This window comes from Nycticebus coucang, chromosome 5 (assembly GCF_027406575.1).
Source record: "Nycticebus coucang isolate mNycCou1 chromosome 5, mNycCou1.pri, whole genome shotgun sequence".
Taxonomy (NCBI): domain Eukaryota; kingdom Metazoa; phylum Chordata; class Mammalia; order Primates; family Lorisidae; genus Nycticebus; species Nycticebus coucang.
In genome coordinates, this window is record NC_069784.1 from 109,192,290 (window position 1) to 109,215,294 (window position 23,005).

A 23,005-nucleotide genomic window follows, 5' to 3' on the forward strand; every position below is an offset into this window, starting at 1 on the left:
GGGAGGATGGAGGGAGGGTAATCAGTGGGACCTCACGTATTGTGCATATTGCAAGGGTACATGTCAAATTTATTAGGAGTAGACTATAAATGTCTTAACACAATTAAGTAAGTGAGATGAAGGCTATGTTAACCAGGTTGATGTAAGCATTCCAAATTGTATGTAAAATCAGTACATTGTACCCCATAAATGCAGTAATGTACACAGTTAATTAAAAAAAACATAAATAGGGCAGTGCCTGTGGCTCAGTGAGTAGGGCGCCGGCCTCATATGCCGAGGGTGGCGGGTTCAAACCCAGCCCCGGCCAAACTGCAACAAAAAAATAGCCAGGTGTTGTGGCGGGCGCCTGTAGTCCCAGCTGCTCGGGAGGCTGAGGCAGGAGAATCACGTAAGCCCAAGAGTTAGAGGTTGCTGTGAGCTGTGTGACGCCACGGCACTCTACCCGAGGGCGGTACAGTGAGACTCTGTCTCTACAAAAAAAAAATAAATAAATAAATAAAATGAAATGAGGAAAGGAGGCTCAGCACCCATAGTTCAGTGGTTAGGGCACTGGCCACAGACACCAGGACTGGGAGGTTTGAACTAAGCCTGGGCCTGGTAAAACAACGACAACAACAACAAGAATAGCTGGGTGTTGTGGCTGGCACTTGTACTCCCAGCTACTCGGGAGGCTGAGGCAGGAGAATCACTTAAGCCCAAGAATTTGAGGTTGCTGTGAGCAGTGATGCCATAGGACTCTACCGAGGGCAACATAAGGGGACTTTGTCTCAAAAAAAAAAAAAAAAAAGAAAGAAAGATTTTAGTTTATTCACTGATAATCTTCATTATGAAGATTCTAATATCCATAATGGAAAGGACAATATCTGGTTTTGCTCATGATTATACCCCAATGTTAATTCTAGTACATAGCCTGGCTTTAAGTAGGCTTTCAATAGTCAATAATTAACTAAATAAATAGAAACTATTCTGTTTAATAGCCTATTTTGCCAAAGACATAGTTGACAATCCTATGTCGGTTTGGTAATTGTTTTTTAAACTCAAAAACCTTGTAATCATGGGAGTGAGTCGATGATAGTCAATTTTGCAGCTGGGATAGCTTCCCGTCTACAGGGGTCTTCTTCTGTAGTTGCCCAAAGATTACATTCCCAGCCCCTCTTGAATTTTGGTAAGACCATGTGACTAATTTTAGTGAGCAGGATAAAAGCGGAAATGACTCATGACACTTCTAGGTCCCATTCTTCTCCATTAGCATGCTGAATGCAGAGGACCTGTAGGCTCTAAGAATGTTGGAGCCGCAGGATTCTGGGTCCCTAAATCACAAGAAGGGAGGCCAAGCACCAGATGAACCACGCATATTGAACAATTACTTGAATACAAAATAAACTTTATTGTGTTAAACCACTGATATTTTGGAATTCATTTCCAAGCTAGTAGCATCATCTAACATTCCTATCCCCATCCGTACATGATACATACAAATATATACCATCATAGACACATGCCAAAAGCACCAGAACATTGAAAGTGTGGTATTCTCTGAGTGACTGACAGAATTTTATTTTAATTATTATATTTTCTGACTTTTCTTCAGCAAGTAGGCATTATTATAGGTTAGGTTTATAATTAGAGGGAAAACAATATAAATTCTATGCATTTTTTCATGATCCCCAGTCTGCAAGTTCTCTTTTTTCCTTTTTTATTTTTGCAAGGTTTTTTTGGGTCTGTTTTGTTTTTGTTTTTAGTATCCTTCCTCACTCCAAGCCCTTTGCTTGTTTTGGACCTCCAAACTGGGAACACACCCCGTCCTCAGTCAGAGCTGGCAAACTGCCAATCATTCCTCCCCTCTTCCAGCTGGGGAGTAATCACAACCCAGCTTCTCTCCTTGCTACCTGAAAATGGGCGAGTACCAAAAACAGAAGAAATTGATGTGGATCACTTTACTCTAGCTGGAGCCTTATTGTGTGGTTTACGTTAGTAGCTTTTTATTCTGAAAGAATTTTAAACTTTCAAAGTTGCAAAAATGGTACAAAGAAATTTTATCTCCTCTATTAAGTCTTGCCAATTATTATTTACTATATTTGAATTACCACCCTGTCTATAGGTAGACTATGACAGCTAGGAGAGAGAGAGATAATTGATGGATGATGGATAGACAGATAATTGATAGATGATAGATAGTAGATTTTTTTCTGAACCATTTAAGAATAATGAAGACATCCGGCAATATTCATCAAAATTCTTGAAAATATGCACTGATTATTTCTGTATTTTCACATTGTAACTTGATTATAAGAAAATACTTAGAGATTTGAGAAAGTTTTAACTAGAAAACTGTAATCAATAACATTTATCATATTAAAAACTGGAAATGACCTTTATGCCCAATAATAAGAGTTTGATTGAGTAAAATATATGTGATGCAATTATATACTGATTCCAAGTGTCCTCTTGTTTGCCACCCATCACTGGCCTCACTGGCCTCTGTAGCCATTAAGACAAAGTTCACAGATCTTAGTATGTCTGCTTCTGCTGGCTGTATCACTTTTATCACTGCTGAGACTCCTTTGATCCTGCCTCAGCACCCTTCAGAAAAGAAATAATCACCCAGGAAACCTTAGAGATTTGAGAAAGTGTTGACTAAAAAAACTGTTAATCAAAAATATTTATTGTATTAAAAACTGGAAATGGCCTTTATGCGCAATAATAAGCATCCTCAGATGACCTTGATGAATACTGGCTTTACCTAGAATGTCCAGCAGCCCCCACTCCTGCCCCAGCACACCTAAGGATCAAACAAGGGACCATCGTACATGGAAACTTCCTACTTGCTCAGTCTCAGGCCCTGATAGCTTAAGATTCAGGTAATGTGATTTGATCCAGGGCAGTAAGAAAAAGCTTCTATGAAAAGGAATTAATAAAAATCTTGGGCTGTTCAGAAAGTTCTGCTCAACATAAGAGTACATAACGCAGAATACAATCTGAATTCTACAGAATTGCAGCAGATGGCCATTTTAATTTAAAATAATGGGTCAATTCCTCAAAACCACATATATTTATGAGAATTTCTGGAGAAGAACATCAACTTTCTTCCTAATAACACTAATGGAAAAACAGATTTCCTTGACTGGCCCCACAAATGCAGGTTTCATTTGTATGTTCACCTTCCTCACTGAAGAACAATAAAAGTGAAGTTGACATTACAGAATTTACAAAGGAAATCATTGGATTCTGAGACACCTCAGATTCAGAAATTCTGTAGTAAAAATAAACATGAAATTACAAATAGAGAGCACTTGGGATTACCATATTTCTCATACAAATATTTGAATGGAAAATCATAGAATCTGATATAGCACTTATAAACTACAAAGAAGTTAACTTTAAAATATGCCTCATAAATATTGCAAACATCTCATCAAATGGAAAAATTCTAAGAATCAAGAAAGAAACACTCCAAAACATTGATTTAAATGGCAATATAATTTGTGTTGAAGACACTGCAGGGCAGAAAGAGCTTAAAAATGGAATGGAAAATTGCAACATTCTTAAACTGATTTTACTGACACCACCAGTACTGAATCACTCACTTAACTTAAGAAGTGTACAAGATACAGCACAAAAATTTCATTTCGTTTAGTTTATTAATATGATCCAAACCCATTTACCTTAAGAAACAAGAACAGGACAGAAACAAGGTTTGGCTGACCTATAGAAAGAGAACCTAAAGCATCAAGAGATTTTTCTATTGATAATAATTTTATATAGAAAATTAGCATTGTAACTAATATAAAAATAAACCTACAACCACAACGGTGACTCACATGGAGCCAGTATGCCCCCAGGCGTCACCCAGCACCTCAGTGAGGGACTGCACAGATCTCCTACCCTCCAGCGCTGACTGTCTTGAACTTGGGGCCTCATGATGTTCCCCTCACAGCACTGGGTTTTCATTTTCTCCTCAGCTACGTACCGTTTCTGTGTTTCCTATAGCTTCTTTCTTTTCAAATAGTGGCAGAGCTCAAGAGAAAAACCCAACTGGCCAGCACTGAAAAAGGAAGGTGAGAGAAAAGTAATTTGAGATGGGCGTGTGTTAGTCCAGGGGTACCCACAGACCGGGGGTACCAGAGCCGACTAGTGTGAAGAGAGAAGAGCTGTTGCTCCACATGGGAGGTCACACTCAAAGAACAAGAAAGAAAAAGAGAACGGAGAGTAGTTCCTTTTATATTTTCAAAAGAAAGGCATGTTTCAAAACATGAAAGTCACATCCAAAAAGAGAAATAGCAACAGTGAGTATTGTAATAAAATGGAATGTGGAAGGAAATAAAGAATTCATATATTTCCATGTGACTGTCCGATGTTTTCAAATGGTTATGTTGTGTAAGTCAGGCCAGTTTTATTTTATCAGCCATCTGCATGTACATTTCTAAAGGAAAAAAGCGACCTGGACGGGATGAGCTTCTCTCGGGCAGACCGGGAAGGAGAGAGGAGGGGAAATAGGGAGAAAAGTCTGCACGCTCTTTGTGGGCATCTCTTCGTGCTCCAAGTGGCAAGGTTTTCATCCTGTACCTTCAACGACAGGTTCAGATCACAGAAATCAGGTCACCAGGGCGACAGGACTTTAATCACGAGCACTCAGTGCTCAGCGCGCCGCTGAGGAGGGTCAGGCCCAGCAGCAGCCGGAGGGCGGTGGCGCAGTGCGGGGCGGAGGACGAGGACGCGTCGCAGGCCGCAGGCTCCGCTCGGTAGGGCCGCTCTGCGTCCGGAGGGAGCGCTGTCATCCCCTGAATCTGAAAGCCAAGCACAGACGCGGCAGCTGAGTGCGCGAGCTAAGACGCAGGCGCGCTCAGCCACCTGCTCCTTTGCAGGGGCTGCGGCCAGGTGGCGGTTACTGGGGTTCACACATCAGGGATGGTGGAAGCTTCGGGCTCAAGAGGGAGTAGACGGAGAGCCAGGCACTCCTTTGGAAAATAAAAACCACAAAGCAGGCTCCATCGCTTTTTAAGCTCTTATCCATCCTATTCTGTCTTCATCCCAATTTTAGTTTTAGAATAAATCTCTCTCTTCAAAAGGAGTGGAATCAGGAGTTTTCAGTCAATCCAAGTAACTATTGAGCAAATAAATCATCAGAGTATCCAAAGACAACCGGAACATGAGATTTATGGGTACATGTCTGTTCATCCTGTGATGAATTCAGACATATTGCTCCATCTAGGTTTTCAGAGGTTAAAACAAAGTCGAGCTTACCGACCACTCTCCGTTGTCTGTCTTGGAACATCTCACATTCACCGGCAGGCTAAGAACCAGCTTGTTAAAGGAAAGGCCTTCCTTTTTATTCCATTTAAACTTATTCATTGCATCCATGAAAGAAAGGTTTTTATACTGCTTGGGGCTTTTGATAATGAAAGGCCAAGTCCTGAATTAAAAATAAAAAACAATTAGTCGCCTTCAGAACAAATACATTACATATGTTCTTGGTTTTTCTTTTTCTTTTTGTTCTTGGTTTTTCAACATTCTAAAATCAGCCTCATACTTGTTCATTTTTGTACATACAGATAACCTAATATGAAGCTCATAAGCAGTTACTAGAAGAAATAACATACCAAATAAGGTATCTTTTTAAAACATGTTTTTAGCAGCAGATGGTTATTAATTTTAGACAAATGGTTCAGAAAACTTTTGGGGAGCTGCACAACTCCTCACTTGTTGTGACTCTAGTTAACAATATAACTGATAAGTATTAATATTGATTTCTGTAGGGTCTAATGCTATGGGTGCAATAAACCTGCAGGTTTCTAAAAGATACTGTAACAGAGTAAAATTCAAATCCATACACTAGAAAAGCCTGACCCCTGCTGGCTTTGTTTGGCTTGATTAAGTGAGAGTATAAATAGAAAACACTTGAACTTGACTAGTGTTTTTAAAATTTTATTGAGGAAAAAAATACTTCATAGACAATATCTGCTTCCACATGGCACTCTAAAAAACACGTTAAATGTCCAAGGAGGAAAACATATCACAAAAGAATGACATGACCTGCTTGAAAAAATACTGTTCAGTTAATGTCTTTCATGTAAGTTTTAGATTATTGATTTCTGAAAAAAGAAAAAGTATAAGTACTGGCATATTATAAAAATCTGCATTAACTAATCCAAAGAGTAACCAATTAACTACAGATTAATCTCTTACAGGATATTTTCATGGGTGACTAGTTAAGTATTTGGCTTCCATAACAACTTAAGAAGATGTTCCAATGATTTTCAGTAATTAGCAAATAATTGACCTCAGCTGAGGAATCTACATTTTCATATATTTTATCTTCACAATTTCTTCATCTATTTATGTCATTACTCCCTCTTTTACGCACATAACCTACTAGGGCACACGGAATATTACCTTTTTAAGCAAATTACATATCCATTAGTAATTTTTTGGAGTTGTGAAGGTGAATTTTTAATGTTTAAATTTAAATTATTTCCTCCATATCTGATCAGATACAGTGAGAAAAAAAGAGTAATACATGAAGATCTTTATATCTTTCAGTCTTAACTTCCTTTTTCCTTTTATTAAAATCAATATATCTTTGTTGAGTTTTAAATGCCTTATTTTATACTAAGACCTTAAAGTATCATAAAGTAAGAGCCGTCAGCATCACATTACATGAAACATATCTAGCAATGATTTAAAATTTATACCAATTTAAAATTAAGTAAGTTGTATAGAGATACAATCCAGAATTAATATAGAACAAAAACTTGAAAAGGTGCCTACAATATTTGCATATAATAATAATAGTTTTTCAAAATCACTAAAAGCTATAGAAAAGGTGTGATTAAATATAAAATAATTTCAAAATAAAATGTTAAAAATAAAATTTACTTTTCAAAAAGATAAGGTGCCTCAAGAAAATCAGATTTATAACCAGAGATATACTGGGGAGAAATCATCGGTCTATAATCACCTAAAACAGCACAAGGTGGCGCTTGAATCCTACTGGGGTGCTCAGGTGTAATAAATCCTCTGAATTTCTGCAGCTTTGTGGGCAAGAGTTATACATAGACCAAATCTTAAAAAGTCTTGCTGCTATAATAATTTAGTAAACTATTTATTGAGATTGTACAACATAAAGTGACAGAAGATGTGCAACTACATTTGTTAATTTTTAGTACAGATGTATAAAAAAGGGCAAACCAAATGGCTCATATATTGAAGACAGAATGACAGGCTGGATGACCTGGGGCTGTCACCAACCTTTATGAGGCGGCACCTTTGTCTCATATTCATGGTCCTTTTTCCACACCTACTGACTTTGTTCTATAGTCCTTTATTCCATAATAGCTTTATATTAGTAAACATCCCATTTGTCACTGCTAAGTTCTCCAGTCCCTCCTACACCACACTTCCACATTGCCCTTTGGAAAAAAGAGGATTATAGTGTATTACTTGTAAAGAGACAGGAAAAACTGAGTCTAGGAAAAAAACTAATTATAGTGGAGAGAATTCTAACAATTATTTCATGTCATAAGTTTATTTAATAACAAATTAAATAAGAACTCAAATACAGGATGACAAAACAACAGATTGCACACAAAAGGAAATAAACTTAAGACAAAATAAATTGAGCGCTAAATAAATCAGAAAAAGCAAGAAGCAGAAACACTCCTGAAAAACTTATAAAAGAAAATGCCTGAGAGAAATTCCAAATAGATTGGAGAAAAAATTTGCATATATACTACATGAAAATTTCTCTGAAATAAAATAAAGTAAATATACGTCTTCAAAGAACATTTTGTGCTCAGAATAATTTGAAGAATTATTACACTACATGAAAATTTCTCTGAAATAAAATAAAGTAAATATACGTCTTCAAAGAACAATTTGTGCCTATCACTAAAGCATGTTCAATTTAATTTATGAATCCTGCAGATAAAGAAGAGTTTTTCCATTTATCCAGAAGGATCTCCCAAGGGAAAAGAAGCATGACCCAAAAATATTATATCTAGCCCTAATGCTGTCCAAATCAAAGTGTAGAAATTCTCATATTCAAAAGAACTTGCAGCGGAAAGCACCCACCCAGAAGCCCTTACTGATAAAATCCTGATGACTCAAATTTAAAAGCTTAGAAATACAAAAATTGGATAAAGACTTAGGGTTATCTATCTACATATAATCTGTACATAAATGTCACATTAAATACTGTGGGACTTGTGGTTTCAGAATTAAATGTAAAAATTAAAAATCTTGAAAATACAAAAATGCCTATATAAATAATAAATATTTAGTGGCATGGAAAAGGGAGATTGAAAAAATGTGAAAGTATTAATGTCCTCATCTTTTGTGACCTAAAATTGGCACATATGATTAATAAAATAGTGAATCTAACATCTTAATATCTTTTATGACCTATTTTCTCAACATTTGAGATTCCCTCTGGAAAATATTTCTTGTGGTTGAAAAAACAGCAACAACATTTATTTGAAATTAAACAAATATTCAGCTTTAATTTACTTTCTCTGTCTTATGATAAATTAAAAATTAAAATGCAATGCTTTTGTTTAAAATACTGCACAAGTTATAGCCATTGTAAAAATATTTAATCTATTTATCTTATATAAACACATAAAGATGTGTATAATAACATTCAGCTAAAATTAGCAATGCTTACTTTTAACAGAATTCGAAGTGATTGCTTTTGCCTTTTTTCAAAAATTGTGTTCTATATTACTTGAATTTTTTTATAATAAGTATGTGTGATTTTTTTAAATAGTAAAAATATAAAGTGATTTTTCCCACAAGGAAAAAGATAAACACCTCTTGATTCTTTTTTAGAAATAGAAGCAATTACACAGAAACTTTGCAACACTTAAATCTCACCAGAACTGTATATTCTGCATGGATGAGTGGTACAACAGAAATATCCAAATTTGTCTAAACACATTATCTATTTTATTATCTGAACTTCATGAGTTTTTTGTTTGTCTATAAGCCTTTCCAGATGTGTAGGACACAGAGAATGACAGAACTTCCTAGAGCAGATGACAAAATTGAGACAAGATGCTTTTATCTCTATTTTTCCATCAGCCTATCCTCTAAATCATAGGATTACTACAGTATGTTTAAAATAAAATGTGGTCTCGAATTAATCATAAGACTGAAGGCACAGAATATAAGATGGGGGGTCATATGTTATACAATATTCCTTATTTCTTTCTTTCTTTCTGAGACAAGAGTCTCACTTCTTCACCCTTGGTAGAGTGCCATGTGTCATAGCTTGCAGCAACTTCAAACTCTTGTGCTCAAGCAATCCTCTTGCCTCAGCCTGTGTGCACCACAATGCTCAACTATTTTTAGACATGGGGTCTGGTCTTGCTCTTGCTCAAGCTGATCTCCAACTCCCAAGCTCAGGAAATCCACCTGTTTTGGCCTCCCAGAGTGCTAAGATTACAGGCGTTGAGCCACCATGCCCGGGCTACAATATTCCTTTTTTTAGTACTGCATCCTAAAAACTAATTAGTAATATTCATTTAAGTAAAACAGAAAAAGAACTTAAACCATTTCTCTCTTTCTGATCTTTTAGCCGGCACCTTGTTGCTTGGCCTTCACTATGATTTATGTCACTGTAACAACTACATCTGATTTAAAGTCAAAGAGAAGGTCAGGTATCCCTGTTTGCTGATAATACATGTATGACCTTACATCTAGAAAACACAAGAATCCACCAAAAGGCTCCTAGAATCGATAAATAAATGCAGTAAAGTCTCAGATTATAAAATCAATGTACACAAATCAGGAGCAGTTTACTACACAGTAGTAACAGTCAAGCTGACAGTCAAATCAAGAACACTATACTGTTTATAATAGTTGCAAAGAAAATAAAATATCTAGGAATGTACTTAACCAAGGAAGTGAAAGATCTCTACAAGGAGAAGGGTAAAACACTGAGGAAAGCAATAGAAGATGACACCCATGCTTGTGGATTGGAAGAATCAACATTGCTAAAGTATCCATGCTGCTCAAAGTGCTTTACAGAATTAGTGCAATTCTTAACAAAATACCAATGTCATTTTTCATGAATCTAGAAAAAGTAATCCTAAACTTCACCTGGAACCAAAACAGAGCCGAAATAACCAAAGCCATCTTAAGGAAAAAGAACAAATCTGGAGGTAATGCATGACCTGACTCCAAATTATATTGCAAGGCTATAGTAATAAACACAGCGTGGTACTGGTATAAAGGTAGACACAGAGGCTGGTGGAACAAAATAGAGAAATTAGAAATAAAAGCAAATATCTATGACCAACTGATTTTCAACGAAGCAGATAAAAATATACACTGGGGAAAGGATGCTCTATTCAATAAATGGTGCCAGGAAAATTGGATAGCCACCTGTAGAATGAAACTGGATTCCTATTTCTTACCATATAAAAATATTAATTCAAAACACATTAAAGACATTAAATTCATGACCTGAAATCATAAAAATTCTAGTAGGAAATAGAGGAAAAACTATTCTAGGCATTGGCCTAAGTAAGAATTTATGAGTAAGACACCAAAACCAAATAAAACTACAATAAAAATAAATAAATGGGACTTAACAAAACTAAAATGTTTCTGAACAGCAAAGAAGGTAATAAAGAGAATAGAATACAATCTACAGAATAGAACAAAATATTCACAAAGTATGCATCTGCCAAAGGACTAATACCTAGAATCTACAAAGAACTCAAACAAACCAACAAGGAAAAACCCCAAATAATCCCATCAAAAAGTGAGCAAAAGATATAAACAGATTGTTTTTTTTTTTTCAAAAGAAGATAGACAAATGGCCAAGAAACATGTAAAAAAAAAAAAAATGCTCACGTCATGGATCGTCAGGGAAATGCAAATTAAAGCCAAGAGATACTACCTTACTTCTATTAGAATCATTGTTATTTAAAATTCCAAAACCAATAGATACTGGCATAGATATGGTGAAAATAGAACACTTATACACTGTTGAATGATAACTAGTATAACAGCTATGGAAATCTTTCAAAGAACTGGAAGTAGGTCTACCATTTGACCCACCAGTCCCACTACTGGATATCTACCCAAAGGAAAACAAATCATTTATAAAAAAGGCAACTTTATCTTAATGTTTATTGCAGCACAGTTTATGGTTTTAAAGATATGGCATCAACCTATGTGTTCATCAAGTGATGAAATGTGGTATAGTATATACACCATAGAGTAGTACTCAGGCATAAAATAAAACGATTTTTTTTTTTTTGCAGCAACTTGGGTGAAACTGGAGACCATTATCCAAAGTATCTCATAAATGGAAAAATAAATACCACATATTCTTACTCATAAGGAGGAGCTAAATAATAAGTGTGTATGGTCACAATGTGGTATAATGGACATTGGAAACTAAGAAGAAGGAACAGGAGGGAGATAGAAAAATCTACCCATTGAGTACAATGAACACCATTCTGGTGATGGGTACACTGAAAGCCCTGGCTTCAGCATGATACAATGCATCCATGTAACTTACTAAATTTGTTTAAATAAAGAAATAAACAGTCTAAACATATATTTTAAAATAAAAACTGTTTTTCCTCATATTTCTGAAAAAAATGCATTTAACCATGAAGTTAATTTGTGTGTGTAGGCAACAGCATCTCAAAACTGGTCTTGTTTTGTACACAATTCTCCCTGTCTTTCAAGTGATAAAACCTCAACCTTAGTACTTCCTGGAAGAGAACAAAGTTATCAACATTGGCAGAGCTTGTTGGGAAATGGGAGTTGAGCACTTTTAGAGGCTTCACACAATTGGAGCACAAAAGAAATTAGAATGCATGTCACTCATTGTGCAAGCTTATAGCTTTTAATATCTATTTATTTTTAAATATCCTGAGGACACTTGAGCAATGTGTCTATTTGGTTTTAACAGCCTTTTAAATTAATCCTTGATTAGTAAAAGTACCTATTCAATATGTAAAAAAAAAAAGTTTAAATGAAAAAAGACTACTTAAGTCTAAGTAAGGAATGAGATGATATCAGTAATTTAAAACAAAAATTATATCTTAGTGTTTTTAAAATGACACTTTGTGGGATGTTTTGATTTTTGTTAATATTTTATCCATTTGAATATATAATCATTTTATATATTTATTTATACTAACATATCTGACTATGTGTGTGTGTGTTACATGAAGTCAGACAATTAAGTTTGTGAACTCATCCTAGAAAAAATGCTCGTACCTCTTTGCTGAACATCACGATGGTCACCTTCAAGGTACTCCCCGTGGGAAGCTGTGCACTGACACCAGTACCTAGTCCACCCTTCAGAACAATCTTGGAACTCTCTTTTTTGGAATGACCATCAAAGCTGTGGTTGAGCAACTGACATCTGACAATTAAGTTTGCTAAATCATCCTAGGAAAATTGCACTGCCTGCCTCACTGCTGAACATCATTACCAGATGACCAAGGGGAGTACATCAAAGGTAAACGTAGTGGTATCCAACAATGAAGAATGTAGCACATTCTCTAGGGTGCATTCACAAATTTGATTGTCCAACCTCATATATAAATATAGAGACATACCAGAGACCAGAGTACAAGTGCTCACTCTCTCTTTTATTATGTACAATGTCATGCTGAATAGTTTCTTAATTTCTTTATTTTCTCCACCATAAAACTGCCTTTTTACTCTCTAGGTATTAGAATTGTGCAAAAATAAATTAAATAAAATCACAGACATGAAATACTGAGTAAACTCAAACCAATTTACATAAGCATTTTGATATTTGAATTTTTCTAGATTTACAGACTTTTTTTATGGTGCTCACTGGGTTGTTTGGATAGGAACTGAGTAAAACATATCTACAAATGATAAAGCTAATTGAAACAGATGTGTGTTCTTACTTCATAATTTATAATTCCTGTAATATTTAGAAATAAGAATTAGATCATATTTGTGTTCTCTTTCAGAATCTGCATTTTACCACTGAGTGTTTTTTTACTCTGTCTTTAAATACACACACACCCCAAAACCTATGTATATAGTTTGTCTAATTACATCAGTCCCTTTTGTTTTGAAAAGTCCTAATCAATAGAAAATTCTTCTATATGTTAAAAGCATTTCTACCATCCCTAAATTTCCACCAGCCTAGATTCTCCTCCTGATGTCAGTGAGAACAGATAAGAATAGATACTTCGGCACTTACATATCCCAAACAGAATTCTCAACATCTTCCTCAGACACATTCCCCTAACACCTTCACACATCATCACTAAGCTGATACTCTTCTCTTACCCTCCCAACCACCCTGAGATGCAATCAACAAGTCTTGTAGGTGCTACTTTCAAAAGGTAACCTGAATGTAACTATATCTTATCAACTCTGGTGTCAACACCTTGGTCCAATTTACCCTCAGCCCTTAGCTGGACAATCACAACAGATTTTACATTGATATTATTCTTTGCAATCTTGCCCTTCCAGAGTTCTTTCTCAATATAGTAGCCAAATTGACTTTGCTTACATCCTGTAATGGCTTCTCTTTGCACTTAAAGCCCAAAGGTCTTATGTTGCCCATTAAGTCCTGAATGATCTCGTCCCACCTGCGGTCAGATTTCATCACTTTTCTATCAAACTTCACTCAAGGTCCAGCAGAACACACGCTTTAGTCGTTCCTCAAACATAGTAGGTTTATACTCACCAGAGGGTCATTATGCTGGCTATTATTATTGTGCAGAATACATTTATATATCTTTCTATAGATCATTCTTCATTAGGTTCATTTCTGCTAAAACGTCACCACCCCAAAGAGACTTTCTCCACCCCATAGGCAACAGCTCCACACTTTCTTTGCTGATTTGTCTTCATGACACCTGCTACTATATAAAATTTTATATTTGTTTATTACCTCTCTCCAAATATAGAATATAATCTCAAGAGTGCAGAAACAATATTTATCATTATTTTTTCATATATCATTTCTTTGATATGCAATTGTGCAGAATAAGTTAACATACTGGCTGGCTTAATAATGCCAGCTACAGAAAGCCAGCTTGCAAGGATGACTTGTAGCAGGCATCATGGAATTTAAATAATTTCCTGTACCCAGAAGGATCATTCAGCTGACCTCTCCTAGAACAACCGGGGAAAAAGAGAGAACCCATCCATACCTGGCACAGGGACCTTACCCAGAGTTGTAGCTCAGGGAGCACAGCAAGGAGGTGGTGAGCTAGATATAGCATATGATCTGAGTGGTGGAAATCTGATGAATTAGGCACATGATTGCAACCAGCTGGGATCAGCTGCCCCACTCCCACCCCTTTCCGGAGTTTTCAGTTGTTGGGGGAAGCTGGGCCTTGAGTGGAAAGCTTGGAAGAGTGGCAGACTCAGTATACAACAACCAGATTTGAATGCCAGTTGGAATGGGTTTGCCATAGGTTTGGTGGCTCGGGAGACAGCCATACTGAGAAGGTCTTTGTGGCCAGGTGGCTGCCATTGTGGGAAGGTTGTGAGAAGATCTTCACAGGGGCCTAAACCATGGCTGTCTTAATTCCACCTGCTGGGATCAGTACTCCACTCTGGGGATTCCTGCACCCCATGGGAACTACAGTCAGGGGAGCACTGTGAGAACTTCCCCTAAAGGATTCTTGTGAGTTTTAAGTCCCAACCCAACAAGGTCTGAATGCTGAGGAAATAATCAGGCAATCACCTAACACAACTAAGTTTAGAATAAGAACCATGGAGGTTGCTGGCTATGCTGTCTCCTAAAAAAGCACAGTGCCACCTGGTGTCCCAGTGACATATTGCAACATATTGTCATCAAGAGCAAGGACTTCTGTTTTTTTAGCCAGAGGGAGAGCCTGCCTTGCTCAGGCTGAGGCACTTCAAGACCTAAGCTCTGAGATAAGGTAATTTGAAGCAAAGGAAGCAGTGAGAAGGAAAAAGGAAGACAAGCAGTTGACAGGAAGAAAAAATAGATGAGGAAGAACCAATAGAGAAATTTGGGCAACATGAAAAACCACAGCACAGCAACTCCCACCAAGGGACCATGAGGCAGCTATTGCAGAAGACTCCACCTATAAAGAATTAATAAATTTGACAGAAAGGGAATTTAAAATATGGATGATAAAAACAATAAAAGGACAAAATAACTTTCAACCCCGGATCCTATATCCAGCTAAACTGAGTTTCATTTATGATGGAGAAATTAAATACTTTAATGACATTCATATGTTGAAGAAATTTGCCATAACCAAAGCAGCTCTTCAGGATATTCTCAGACCTATCCTCCATAATGACCAGCCCAATCCTCTACTTCAAAAGTAAACTCACTCAGAAACTTTTGATCAAACTCCAACTTCCACAGTGGCGAAAAGATTAAAAATGTCCACTAGACTTTCAAATAACTCGATACCCAAAATTTTACCAGACTTATCAATATTCTCCATTAATGTGAACGGCTTAAACTGTCCTCTAAAGAGGCACAGGTTGGTGGACGGGATACGAAAACTCAGGCGAGATATTTGCTGCATAAAAGAACCACATCTTACATCTTACCTTAAAAGATAAATAGACTCTGGGTGAAAGGATGGTCATCCATATATCAGGCAAATGGTAATCAAAAAAAGACAGGTGTTGTAATTATATTTGCAGATACAATAGGCTTTAAACCAAAAAAAGTAAGAAAGGATAAGAATGGTCACTTCATATTTGTTAAGGGTAATACTCAATATGATGAGATTTCAAAATTTATGCACCCAACCAGAATGTGCCTCAATTTATAAGAGAAACTCTAACAGACATGAGCAACTTGATTTCCTCCAGCTCCACAGTAGTCGGAGATTTCAACACTCCTTTGGCCGTGTTGGATAGATCCTCCAAGAAGAAGCTGAGCAAAGAAATTTTAGATTTAAACCTAACCATCCGACATTTGGATTTAGCAGACATCTACAGAACATTTCACATACTCTCATCAGCCCACGGAACATTCTCCAAAATCGATCACCTCTTAGGTCACAAGTCTAACCTCAGTAAATTTAAAGGAATAGAAATTATTCCTCACATCTTCTCAGACCACCATGGAATAAAAGTTGAACTCAGGAACAACAGGAATCTGCATACTCATACAAAAACATGGAAATTAAATAACTTTATGCTGAATGATAGCTGGGTCAGAGATGAGATTAAGAAGGAAATTGCCAAATTTTTTGGAACGAAATGACAATGAAGACACAAATTATCAGAACCTCTGGGACATAGCAAAGGCAGTCCTAAGAGGGAAATTTATAGCACTGTAAGCCTTCCTCAAGAGAACGGAAAGAGAGGAAGTTAACAACTTAATGGGACATCTCAAGCAACTGGAAAAGGAAGTACATTCCAACCCCAAACCCAGTAGAAGAAAAGAAATAACCAAAATTAGAACAGAATTAAATGAAATTGAAAAAAAGAATTATACGACAGATTAATAAATCAAAAAGTTGGTTTTTTGAAAAGGTCAATAAAATAGATAAACGATTGGCTAACCTAACCAGGAAGAAAAGAGTAAAATCTCTAATTTCACCAATCAGAAATAGCAAAGACAAAATAACAACAGACTCCTCAGAAATTCAAAAAATCCTTAATGAATATTATAAGAAATTTTATTCTCAGAAATATGAAAATCTGAAGGAAATTGACCAATATTTGGAAGCACGTCATCTTCCAAGACTTAGCCAGAATCAAGTGGAAATGTTGAACAGGCCTATATCAAGTTCTGAAATACATTCAACCATACAAAATCTCCCTAAAAAGAAAAGCCAGGGACCAGATTGCTTCACGTCAGAATTCTACCAAACCTTTAAAGAGGAACTAGTACCTATATTACTCAACCTGTTCCAAAATATAGAAAAAGAAGGAAGACTACCCAACACGTTCTATAAAGCAAACATCACCCTGATCCCCAAACCAGGAAAAGACCCAAGAAGAAGAGAAAATTATAGACCAATATCACTAATAAATATAGAAGCAAAAATATTCAACAAGATCCTAACAAACAGAATCCAGCAACACATCAAACAAATTATACATCATGACCAAGTTGGTTTTATCCCAGGGTCTCAAGGCTGGTTCAATATACATAAATCTACAAATATAATTCAGCACAGAAACAAATTATAAAACAAAGACTATATGATTCTCTCAATTGATGCAGAAAAAGCTTTTTGATAATATCCAGCATCCCTTCATGATCAGAACACTTATGAAAATTGGTATAGAAGGGACATTTCTTAAACTGATAGAGGCCATCTACAGCAAACCCACAGCCAATATTGTATTGAATGGAGTTAAATTGAAATCATTTCTACTCAGATCAGGAACCAGACAAGGCTGCCCATTGTCTCCACTGCTCTTTAACATTGTAATGGAAGTTTTAGCCATCGCAATTAGGGAAGAAAAGGCGATCAAGGGTATCCATATAGGATCAGAAGAGATCAAAGTTTTGCTCTTTGAGATGATATGATTGTATATCTGGAAAACACCAGGGATTCTGCTACAAAACTCTTAGTGATCAAGGAATACAGCAGTGTCTCAGGTTACAAAATCAACATTCATAAATCGGTAGCCTTTATATATACCAACAATACTCAAGCTAAAAAAACAGTTAAGGGCTATACTCCATTCACAGTACTGCCAAAGAAGATGAAATATTTGGGAGTTTATCTAACAAAGGATGTGAAAAATCTGTATTAAGAGAACTATGAAACTCTAAGAAAAGAAATAGCTGAAAATGTTAACAAATAGAAAAACATACTATGCTCATGGCTGGGAAGAATCAACATTGTTAAAATGTCCATACTACCCAAAGCAATATACAATTTTAATGCAACCCCAAGTAAAGCTCCCCTGTCATACTTTAAAGATTTTGAAAAAATAATACTTCGTTTTATATGGAATCAGAAAAAAACCTCAAATAGCCGAGACATTACTCAGAAATAAAAACGAAGCAGGAGGAATCACGCTACCGGACCTCAGACTATACTATAAATCGATAGTGATCAAAACAGCATGGTACTGGCACAAAAACAGAGAGGTAGATGTATGGAACGGAATAGAGAACCAAGAGATGAATCCAGCTACTTACTGTTATTTGATCTTTGACAAGCCAATTAAAAACATTCAGTGGGGAAAAGATTCCCTATTTAACAAATGGTGCTGGATGAACTGGTTGGCAACCTGTAGAAGACTGAAACTTGACCCACACCTTTCACCGTTAACTAAGATAGACTCTCACTGGATTAAAGATTTAAACTTAAGACTTGAAAGTATAAAAATACTAGAAGAGAGTGCAGGGAAAACCCTTGAAGAAATCGGTCTGGGCGAGTATTTTATGAGGAGGACCCCCTGGGCAATTGAAGCAGCTTCAAAAATAAACTACTGGCACTTGATCAAACTAAAAAGCTTCTGCACAGCCAAGAACACAGTAAGTATAGCAAGCAGACAGCCCTCAGAATGGGAGAAGATATTTGCAGGTTATGTATTCGACAAAGGTTTAATAACCAGAATCCACAGAGAACTCAAACGTATAAGCAAGAAAAGAACAAGTGATCCCATCGCAGGCTGGGCAAGGGACTTGAAGAGAAACTTCTCTGAAGAAGATAGGTGCATGGCCTACAGACATATGAAAAAAGCTCATCATCCTTAATCATCAGAGAAATGCAAATCAAAACTACTTTGAGATATCATCTAACTCTGGTAAGATTAGCCCATATCACAAAATCCCAAGACCAGAGATGTTGGCGTGAATGTGGAGAAAAGGAAACACTTCTACACTGTGGTGGGAATGCAAATTAATACATTCCTTTTGGAAAGATGTTTGGAGAACACTTAGAGATCTAAAAATAGATCTGTCATTCAATCCTATAATTCCTCTACTAGGCATATACCCAGAAGACCAAACATCACATCATAACAACGATGTTTGTACCAGAGTATTTATTGCAGCCCAATTCATAATTGCTAAGTCATGGAAAAAGCCCATGTGCCCATCGATCCACGAATGGATTAATAAATTGTGGTATATGTACACCATGGAATATTACGCAGCCTTAAAGAAAGATGGAGACGTTATCTCTTTCATGTTTACATGGATGGAGCTGGAACATATTCTTCTTATGAACATCTTCTTATGAGTATCACAAGAATGGAAGAAAAAGTATCCAATGTACTCAGCCCTACTACAAAACTGATTTATGGCTTTCATATGAAAGCTATAACCCAGTTATAACCTAAGAATATGAGGAAGGGGGCGAGGGAGGGGAGGGAGGGGGGAGGCTGGGTAGAGGGAGGGTGATTGGTGAGATTACACCTGCAGTGCATCTTACAAGGGTACATGTGAAACTTAGTAAATGTAGAATATAAATGTCTTAACACAATAACTAAGAAAATTCCAGGAAGGCTATGTTAACCAGTGTGATGAAAATGTGTCAAACTGTGTATAAAACCAGTGTATATTGCCCCATGATCGCATTAATGTACACAGCTATTATTTAATGTTAATAAAAAAAAAAAGAAAAAAAATAAAAGGAATGGATGAGAAAATGGAAAGACAGAACCAAAAGTCAGATGGGAGATATGTAGAATATAGAAAGGATATGTTGGAGCTTAAGGAAATGAAGAAGACAATCAGAAAGTATAAAGATGCAGTGGAAATTATCAAAAATAGGTTAGATGATGAAGAAGAAAGAACCTTAGAGTTAGAGGATAAAGTTTTTGAGTTAAACCACATAGTCAAAGAGGCAGAAAGGAAGAAAGAGAAAGCAGAATAGGCACTTAGAGAACTACAAGACTCCATGAAACTTTTAAGCATATGAATAATATGGATTTCTGAAGGGGAAGAAGATTATCCCAAAGGAATTTCCATTCCTACTGGAATTTCTATCTCCAAACCCTACTGGAGACTATCATAAATTAAAACTCACCAAGTTTTACTAAAGACCCTGACACACTCCTTTCAGATGAATATCGAACTCTGGGTCATCTCAACTCAAACAGAGCCTCTCCACAACACATTGTAATGAACCTGTTCAAAGTCAAGATGAAAGAAAAAAGTCTGCAAGCTGCCAGGAGTAAGCGCCAACTGACCTACAGAGGCAGAGCCATTAGAATGAGAACAGACTTTTCAACTGAAACCTTCCAAGCCAAAAGACCATAGTCATCCACCTTCAACTTTCTAAAACAAAACAATTTTCACCCCAGATTCTGTATCCTGCTAAATTAAGCTTTAAAATTGATGGAGAAATCTAATCTTTGATGGATATACAAGCACTGAGGAAATTTACCACAATGTCACCAGCTCTACAGAAAATACTAAGACCTAGTCTCAACACTGACCATCACAATTGACCACCAGCAAAGTAAACTCCCAGAAGCTAAAGGTCAAAACTTAGCTTTCACTACGGCACAAAGGATAAAACACAACAGACTTTCAAAAATAACATGAATAGAACTTCACCACACTTAACAATACTCTCAATAAATGTCAATGAATGGACTGAATTCACCAATGAAGAAGCAAAGGCTGGCTGACTGGATTAAAAAAAAGAAAAAAGCACAAGCCATCCATATGCTGTCTCCAAGAGACACACCTAACCTTGAAGGACAAAACAAGACTCAGGGTTAAGGGCTAGAAAACAGTATTTCACGCAAATGAAAATCAAAAGAAAGGAGAAGTTGCGATCTTATTTTCAGATACAAGCAGATTTAAAGCAACTAAAGTTAAGAAAAACAAAGATGGACATTTTATACTGGTCAAAGGAACAATACAACAAGGATACATTTCAATTTTAAATACTTATGCACCTAACTTAAAGGCTCCAAGATTTATAAAACAGACCTTGAGGGGTCTGAGCAATATAATATCCCATAACATCATAATTGCCGGGGACCTTAATACCCCTTGGACAGAACTGGACAGATCCTCTAAACAGAAACTAAATAAATTTACAAAAGACTTAAATGTGACCCTAGAACAAGTGGGATTAATAGACATATATAGAACACACCATCCCAAAGCTAAAGAATATACATTTTTCTTGTCTGCCCATGATATTTACTCCAAAATAGAGTACTTCTATATCTTAGGATACAAATCAAACCTCAGCAAAAATTAAAAGAATAGAAATTGCACCTTGTATTTTCTTAGACCACAAGGCAATAAAGGTGGAACCCAACTCCAGTGAAAATGTTCATCCCCTCACAAAGACTTGGAAAATAAACAACCTTATGCTGAATGACAGTTGGGTTCAGGAAGAGATAAAAGAGGAAATCATTAAATTTCTCAAACATAACAACAATGAAGACACAAGTTACAAAAACCTGGGGGAAAACCTGTACAAAAAGCAAAAGCAGTCTTAAGAGGGAAAGAAGAGCTTATCCCCATACTGCAGAAATTATTCCCCAAAAAATTGAGAAGTAAGGAATCTTCCCACAAAATGTTCTATGAAGTAAACATCACCCTGATACCAAAACCAGGAAAAGATCCAACTAAAAATAGCTTCAGACCAATTTCACTAAAGAATATAGAAGCAAAAATTCTCAATAAAATCCTAGCCAATAGATTACAGCTACACATTAAAAAAATAATTCATTAAGATCAAGTAGGCTTCATCACATGGATGCAAGGCTGTTTTAACATATGTGAGTCCATAAAAGTAATCTACCATATCAACAAAAACAAAAACAAAGACCATATGATCCCCTCAATAGATAAAGAAAAAGCATTCAATAAAATTCAGCATCCTTTTCTAATTAGAATACTTAAGAATATGGGCATATGTGGCACATTTCTTAATCTGATCAAAGCCATCTACAACAAACCCATAGCTAATGTTATACTGAATGGAATAAAACTGAAAGCTTTTCCACTCAGAACTGGAACCAGACAAGGTTGTCCTCTATTGCTACTACTATTCAACATAGTGCTGGAAGTTCTTGCTAATACAATTAGGCAAGAGAAGGAAAAAAAGGGCATCCAAATGGGGATAGAGGAGGTGAAACTCTTGCTGAGGATATGATCTTATACTTAGAGAACCCCAGAGACTCAACCACAAGACTTTTGGAATTTATCAAAAAATACAATAATGTCTCAGGATATAAAAATCGATGTCCACAAATCAATAGCCTTTGTATATGCCAATAATAGCCAATATGGAAAGCTAATCAAGGACACAATTCCCTTCACAGTAGCTTCAAAAAAAAAAAAAAAAAGAAAGAAAGAAAAGAAATACCTAGGGATATACATAACAAAAGAGATACGGGACTCTACAAAGAAAATTATGAAACCCTAAGAAAAGAAATAGCAAAAGTATTAACAAAGGGAAGAACATATCATGCTCATGGCTGGGAAGAATCAACATTGTTGAAATGTCTATACTTCCCAAAGCAATCTACAGATTCAATGCAACGCCCATTAAAGTACCATCATCATACTTTCAAGATTTGGAAAAAATAATTCTTCATTTTGTGTGGAACCAGAAGAAACCCCATATAGCCAGCACAATTCTTAGTAATAAAAACAAAGCTGGGGGGTATCACCCTACCAGACTTTTTGCTATACTACATGACCAGAATGATCCAAACAGCATGATATTGGGCACAAAAATACAGACATTGACATTTGGAACCAAATAGAAAACCAGGAGATGAAACTAACCTCTTACAGCCACCCAATCATTGATAAACCAAACAAGAACATACACCAGGGAAACGAATCCCTATCCCTATTCAATAAATGGTGCTGGGAGAACTGGATAACCACATGTAAAAGACTGAAACTGGACCTATTTCTCACCACTTACAAAAATTGATGCAAGATGAATAAAAGATTTAAATCTAAGACATGAAACAATAAAAATCCTCAAAGAAAGTGTGGGGAAAACTCTTGAAGACATCAGCCTGGGGAAATATTTTATGAAGAAGACTTCAGTGGCAATTGCAACAACACCAAAAATAAACAAATGAGACTTAAACT

At 36.2% G+C, this 23,005-nt stretch overlaps 1 protein-coding gene across 1 annotated transcript in view; it reads right to left on the minus strand.

The window, feature by feature from the left end:
• Positions 1-1,388: 1,388 nt before the first annotated feature.
• Positions 1,389-23,005, minus strand: part of MOXD1 (monooxygenase DBH like 1) — a 104,305-nt gene continuing 82,688 nt past the window's right edge. Inside the window, exons 11-12 of the mRNA XM_053592533.1 lie at positions 5,245-5,413; positions 1,389-4,787 (exon numbers count right to left, since the gene is read on the minus strand). Of these exons, the coding sequence (XP_053448508.1) occupies positions 4,623-4,787; positions 5,245-5,413 (334 nt within the window). The 3' untranslated portion in view covers positions 1,389-4,622. The remainder of the gene's footprint in view (positions 4,788-5,244; positions 5,414-23,005) is intronic.